The sequence below is a fragment of the Austrofundulus limnaeus genome, unplaced genomic scaffold (genome assembly GCF_001266775.1).
Source record: "Austrofundulus limnaeus strain Quisiro unplaced genomic scaffold, Austrofundulus_limnaeus-1.0 Scaffold2268, whole genome shotgun sequence".
NCBI classification, from domain to species: Eukaryota; Metazoa; Chordata; class Actinopteri; order Cyprinodontiformes; family Rivulidae; genus Austrofundulus; species Austrofundulus limnaeus.
In genome coordinates, this window is record NW_013954670.1 from 22,429 (window position 1) to 29,639 (window position 7,211).

Below are 7,211 nucleotides of genomic sequence, written 5' to 3' on the forward strand. Positions count from 1 at the left end.
CCTACCCACTTTGATGCATTTTTCAAATTTCACCTTGGGGCGGAGTTATCTTTTCACAGGGGGGGTAAGATACACTTTAATTACCACAGAACCCCTCCACCTTATAGAAGAACCCTTCTACCTTAYAGAACCCTCCACCCCACAGAGCCCATGCATCTCTGTAAACAGTTTAAACTTTTTCAATGAAATCATCTCCAAAGTCGATGATTCTCCTCAGAGCGCTCAGGATCAGGATGTCCATGTCGTTCTTCAGCTCGATCTCTTCGCTGTAGTTCTTCACAGGAAACACACAGTTTATGGGGATTCCCACTGCAGCGCTGAAGTCTTTCATCTGAGGGTTAAAAAGCAGAGCAGTCAGAGGTAAACCTGCTGACGTCAGGTTCATACCTCATAGCTCTGCACACTCACCTTTTTCCTCAGGTGTTTGCTCCGGTACACCTTCCTCAGGTCTTTCTCTGTTTCAGGACAGGCCCCATCACTGTTGGTCAGAATGGCCATCTGGGGWATTCCTGCAGACACATCAGGCTGTGGATCAGTGCTTGGAGCTTCCTTTAAAGAGTTGTCGGTTTGATTCCTCCAGCATGCAGGGACATGTCAGAGTGTTCCTGAGTAAGACCCTGAACCCCTTGCCGCCTCATGTGCTCCATCCATGACTGAATGAGGTCTAAGCTGATAGAAGGATTTATTCAGAAACATCTAAAYACTGATCAGTTCAAACTGTCTCACAAACATCTGTGATTGGTTCAGAGACCTGKTGAAACCCCAAGTTCAGCCTCCTCCTGGAGACACTTTATAAATCAGACCTTAGATGGAACCTTCTGGGACTTTTGACAGACACACCTGGTCTTCAGTGTCCTCCACACTGGATCCTCTCCTCCATCTCCCAGAATCCTCCTCTGTAGAGCCTCCATCACTGCATCCATCAACCTTCTCTGTGCTCTTCTCCATGGACAGTATTGTTTGTCCAATGGGTCCACTGTCCCTCCTCTGGACATGTCCAAACCATCTCAACCTCACCTCAAACTTTGTCTCTGAGCTGTCCCTCTGATGGACTGGTTTCTAATCCTGTCCATTGGGGTCTTCTCTGCTAAGCCTTCTCTAAACCTTCTAACCCAGACCAGCTCCAGCTTTTCCTCATGTCTTTTTGTCAGGAACACCATCTTCAACCCGTCACAGCAGGTCTCACTTCCACCCAGAGAACCCCAGACTTTCATGTCTCCACCTCTCCAGGCTGTCTTCCACCTGCTCCCTACTCTCACTACAGAGGTCATCAAAGTCAATGAGGACTCCTGCCAGACCTCGTCAGTCCCTGATGTAGCCCCACCTTGAACCCAACTGTCGGTCCTACTACACATCTTACCACTGTCTCAGTCCTTGGACATGTCCTGTCCTACCCTCACACACTTCACCTCCACATGTGACCTCCTCACACAGAACCACAGTTCCTCTCTTGGTCCCTGATCATCTGCAGCTCCTCCTGACCTCCTCTGGTCCTCAACCCTCTCTGCTGCTCACTGATGTCCTCATGTTAAAATAAATAAATGCAGGCCTGACTAAAGGGCTGCAGATAGTTGGTTTGATGTTCTGAATGAGAGATCTAAGACCTCTGGTCTTACCCAGGTCACTAGCCTTTTCTCTGATGCTGTTCATCTTCTGCAGAACTGATGAATTAATTTGAGGAGAGTTGGCAGAAATCACACAGACAAGAACATGAACTCTGTCATCTGCAGAAGGATCAGGGTTGTAGCCTGGATCACCTTCAGAAACTGGGCAGACTGGGTTGAACTGGAAACCAGTGAAAAGTACAGTGAAAYAATGACACAGGTACACAACCATAAATAACAMAAACACATTAATAATCACAACGAAAAGCTTGTCAAAGTCAAAATATCTTCAGCTGTTTGAGACAAWACATGTCTGAAAGTTTGGTTTCACAAAAATAAAACATGAGCTGTTCTACAGAATCACCCCCAGATCCTGGACTGGGTTAGGACATCACCCCTGCAGGATACTCCACCCTCTTCAGGAGTTAATAATGATAATAATAATAATAATAAATGTATATACGATATAAATGCTTTTTGAGACCCTCAGATATGCTTTACATTTTATGCATCATTCATTCACACACTGATAATAGTAAACTACACTGACAGAGGGTGGGCTGCCATACTGCACCACCGGACCCTCTGACCACCRCCAGTAGGCAAGGCAGTTAAAGTGTCTTGCCCAAGGACACAATAATCTGAGACAATTGGAACGATGGATCAAACCAGCAACCCTCTGGTTTCAGGACGACTCCTCTAACCTCGTACCTGATGAGTTGGGTACCAGAGGACCAACCTGCATGTGGAGATGAGCCAGCTGTCTCCAGCTGGTACCACTCAGACTCAAGCTCCAACTGTTTCCTATTGGTGAGGAGACATTCTTCATACAAAGAGACAGTTTATGTCTCCAGGTTTCAATCTGCCCTGTCCTCATTTGTYACATGGCTCAACTCAAGAGCTTCTGGAGCTTTGGAGGTTTCCCTGGTGGAAACAGGATTACCCCAGGAGGTAAGGGTYAGACTGTTGTTAGTGTTTATGGACAAACAGGATTGTCTGCCCTTCTTGAAGCTGCTAGATGGTATCCTAAATGGGTGTTGTCTGAGRATTTGGAKACTTTAAAACCCATGAGGGCAATGACGGAGTTATCAGGAGAGGAGTGACTGGGAAGAACCATGTCCCTGATCTGAACCAGGACTGGGTTTTGTAAATAAAATCCTGCAGTCTCAGGTAGTCAATCTAACTGGTCCTAATCTTGGTGAAACATGTACCTTGTAGCCTTCCTTGATATGACCTTTCAAGGCCAGGTGGATGTCCTCAGCAAGAACCCCACTGTTTGTCCCATCCTCCAGACCCATGATGTCATTGAAGACCAGAGGGTAGAACGTCCTGGAGCTTCCATGTCCTTTAATGAACTTATGAGTTTCATACTGGAACACAAAGAAACACATTGATGTGGTTAACCTAACCTGAGAAAACATGATATATTACAGTAGCATGACTATTTACACTGCTTTTGCTTTCACATTTTTAARCATTTAGTTTAATAAAASAACATTTTGAAGTTGGATGAAAGAAGCCAAACTGCAATCCCATCATTGACATGAATATTCYATCATTTAGAGCAGCTTTCTATAAAATCAGATCTAACTGGCTTTACATTCTGTCCACTTGGAGCACATTCTGTAGAAGATATCCCTCTGTACTTTGAGACATGAAGACAGATTTCTATTGTGTAGATCTATTGTACAATATTCATCAGTCTTCAGCTGTAGGTGGTTCAGGTTTGAGTCATCTCTTTGTGAGTTTCTTTTTACTTGCACCCAGTAGGATCTACAAAAGTTTCAGTTTATCCCCTGGTATGTTGTRAAACATGTTTTCAAAGGAAGAAAGGATTCTGTATAAGTTCATTCAAGACTGACTGATGGATGACTTGACAATCCCAAACAACATGAAACTGATCGGCCTCATCTCAACAAGTACCTCCCATTCTCTGATCTCTTCTGAACAGGGGTAATGAAAAACCTCTTTATGCTTTTCCAGTAAAGCTCAAGCCAAACGTTTGATCTTGTTGTACCCGACTGTATCCCACATAGTTTGTGCTCCCAACATAATTCAAAGCTCCAGATCCCTCCTCACCTTTCTGAACTGTGGGAAGAATAAGAGATGTTTGAAACACACACTGTTCATTATCAGATAGATGTGTTTCCTGCATTAAAACAAAAAACTGACCTATCRATTCATTATGCACCATAAACCAAACATATTCATCTTAAGTAGCAAAAACAGACACAATGTTTAGCCTTATTTCAACAGATGATTGTTGGGGTTAAATCACAGTGCAGTAGCAGTTCTCCAGTGGCAGCCTCTTAGTGAGTGGCACTTGGCATTAGCCAGAAAGTTGGAATTGTTTTCAGAGCTTTGAATCAAACTTTGCATTGTGTTAATGGGTTAGGTTTTCAATTGTGTAGGCTTCCCTGTGAGCTYATTCACAGAGCAGCCATCACAATGATGTTCAAACCTGAAGTCACAAGTTGTTGTTTTAAACAATTAAAGCCTCACAGGACCAGRACTAGCTGAACCAGGACCAGAACCAGCTGACAAGAAACAGGAAGAAGCTCAGGACTGCTTCTGTCTTCCAAATTAACTGGTGATTGTTTAATGTCAAACATGTAAAAATGACTCCTCTTGTTGAGATGAACTGACCTGAACGTTTTCTCACCTTCTTGGTGAAGCTTSTGTCAGAGGTGGTTGAACTGACCAAAGCAGGAATGCTCATACGTTCTCGAATGATGCTGCCGACAGAGTCAATGAAACTGGACTTTCCTGCTCCAACAGGTCCGTAGAGCAGAACTCGAAGGTACTGGATGTCAGGTTTTGCAGGTTTGTAGTCCTGCACATACTGAAGCTCCTTTTGTCTGTTTCTGAGAACAGATGAAAGCTGATTGGTTGGTTTTATTCTCTTTTAAACTAAAGACATGAACATGTTCACAGCAGGTTCAGTCTAACAGAACAACACAACTCAAACAATGAATACGATGGAAACCAACAACCAATAAAACTCTGTGAAACCAATCAGCCCACCCTGTGGTCTACAGACCAATCAGAGCCCACCCTGTGGTCTACAGACCAATCAGAGCCCACCCTGTGGTCTACAGACCAATCAGAGACTACCCTGTGGTCTACGGACCAATCAGAGCCCACCCTTTGGTCTACAGACCAATGAGAGCCCACCCTGTGGTCTACAGACCAATCAGAGCCCACCCTGTGGTCTACAGACCAGTCAGAGCCCACCCTGTGGTCTACAGACCAATCAAAGCCCACTCTGTGGTCTCCAGTAACACATACTGAACAACAAGCTGTTACATTTAGTTGTGGTAAATCAGACAGAAGCTGACCAGGATCTCCTCTCAGTTTCTTCTGTTTGATGTTTTTATGTTTCTGTCTGAATAATTCTTGACACTAAGTTTACTTCCTGCTCATTCAGTCCCTTTGGACCAACCAGCAGAACCTGCTTCCTTTACTGTCTGACACCAACAAACCAGCTGCTGTGATCTGTCTGAAGGGTCTGAATATCAGGGTCTTCCAGGAGACTCACCCCCAGTCCASGTCTCTCCAGGGCTGGCCCAGAACTGCACAGAAACTTTAGTTATTGTTGTGTAAAAACAGCTCCATGATGTTCAGAGATAAAGTGAATGTCTTACGTGGAAATTCTGGAGTCGGAKCTTCTGTGAAGAAAAACACAGAGTTTCATTAAAGGCCTGAAACAGAGTTAAAAACTGTTCATGATGAAAAGTTTCCTCATGTTCAGTTAAAGCTGAGCTCAGACCAGTTCTGAGATTTCAGCAAGAATAAAAGTTAAAGAAGAAGAGTGAGTTTACAACACTACAACAAGACAACACTACAACACTACAACACTACAACAAGACAACACTACAACACTACAACACTACAACAAGACAACACTACAACACTACAACACTACAACAAGACAAGAGTGTGACTTTCTGACATCAGTCAGGTGTTTGGATGTTCTGACTCACCTGCAGGATGAGGAAACCCAAAAAACTCCTTAATCACTCTGACTAAAGACAGAAAATATAAAGCAGATCAGTATGAACACTGCTGGTTAAACAAATCATTCTTAATCTAAATGTTTGCAAAAACTGAACATAAAAGAGTTAAATCAAAGAATAAACRCAGATCTGATTCTGAATTTAGATAATAAATTTTAAAAAATCTGTCCAGATTCCACCAYAAATTCACTTCATAAATTGTTGCAAACATTTTACTGAATCACTTTTAAAACCTTACCTAATCTTTGGTAATCATCCATCTCTGTGTTGCTGCTCTGCTGCAAAATGAAACAAAGTCCTGAGTCTGAGTCTGAAATAAGACCTGCTGCTGCTCCTGTGGGTCACATGACTTCAGAGAAACCATCAGCTCACACTTTCACTTTACCTCTGAAGGAGAGTCAGACTGCCTCCCTCTGAAAGTGAAGGTAAGTCCTGTTGTTTCAGAGAAGCTGCAGAGTTACTGTAAATCATGTGAGCAGAGTGGGCGGAGCCTGTTTCTATAAAGACTCTGTGACTCAGAGGGGCTCTGCAGATCAGACSTGTGGAAACATCAGCAGGTAAGCTCCTGTTCTTCATGTTCTTCATGTTGTCTCTGTCTCAGACTCAGCTTCAGAAAARAAATGAACTTCAGCTGAAGGTGGTGAGCTGAACGTCCTGGGGTCACCTGGGGTCAACCACTTCCTGGTTCAGACCGTCCAGGACCCAGCTGTGACCTGACGTCTGTCCTGTCTTCACAGATACCAACATGTCTGAGCCTTCAGGTGAAAACATGGACAYATCAGAGAACTCTGACCAATCAGAACACAACACACCTGCACAGGTAYGTTAATGACAGGTGGTCATGTGATCAGAGTGATGAGGTCATCAGGGCCAGGTTCTTTATCTGAGAACTGCAGAGACAGAAGATCTAAACTCAGGTTCACTGAAGAGAAAAACAAAAAATAATGGATGGATGGATGGATGGATGGATGGATGGATGGATGGATGGATGGATGACTTCCTGTCTGCAGGATGAATAAAATGTTCAGGTTCAGTTTTGGCCTCAGATGTTCGTCTCTTCAGCCTCCAGAGGAGCAGAAACCTGTGAAGTGTCCAAAGTGTAACGAGGAAATCGTTCTTTCCTACAACATGAAGTCAGAAGATCTGAGAGGAAACTTCATCAGACTGACTCAGTCCAGCTGCTCCTCTGCTGCTTCTACCAGGTCACAACAGGTGAGACTACATCTGGACCCTCTGGTCCTGGTCCTGACTCACAGGACAATATGTGTTCTGTTAAAACCATTCTCAACCAGAGAGTTGGTGGTTTGATTCCACTGCTATTCAGTCACAGGTTGAAGTGTCCCTGGGCAAGGCACTGACCCCCCCACCCCCACCTCTGATGTGTCCCATCAGTGTTTGACTGGTTTAAAGCTGACTGGTCTCTGTAGGATGATCTGTATGTTAGCTCTGTAGTGAGATCTGTGACGTTATACAGAACTGTGTGTGTGTGTGTGAATGTGTGAGTGTGTGAGTGTGTGAGTGTGTGAATGTGTGAATGTGTGAGTGTGTGAGTGTGAGTGTGTGAGTGTGTGAGTGTGTGAATGTGTGAATG

At 44.1% G+C, this 7,211-nt stretch overlaps 2 protein-coding genes across 2 annotated transcripts in view; one reads left to right on the top strand and one right to left on the bottom strand.

Moving 5' to 3' along the window:
• Positions 1-10: 10 nt before the first annotated feature.
• On the bottom strand, positions 11-6,367 carry LOC106537360 (interferon-induced protein 44). The gene is made up of 6 exons (XM_014034737.1): positions 6,285-6,367; positions 4,267-4,504; positions 2,816-2,974; positions 1,617-1,785; positions 409-509; positions 11-331 (listed from the first exon to the last, which is right to left on the bottom strand). The coding sequence occupies exons 1-6, from the start codon at positions 6,365-6,367 to the stop codon at positions 170-172; spliced, it is 912 nt and encodes a 303-aa protein (XP_013890191.1). The 3' UTR covers positions 11-169.
• LOC106537361 (uncharacterized) overlaps positions 5,700-7,211 on the top strand; it is an 8,565-nt gene continuing 7,053 nt past the window's right edge. Inside the window, exons 1-3 of the mRNA XM_014034738.1 lie at positions 5,700-6,177; positions 6,358-6,440; positions 6,683-6,832. Coding sequence (XP_013890192.1) covers positions 6,366-6,440; positions 6,683-6,832 — 225 coding nt within the window. The 5' untranslated portion in view covers positions 5,700-6,177; positions 6,358-6,365. The remainder of the gene's footprint in view (positions 6,178-6,357; positions 6,441-6,682; positions 6,833-7,211) is intronic.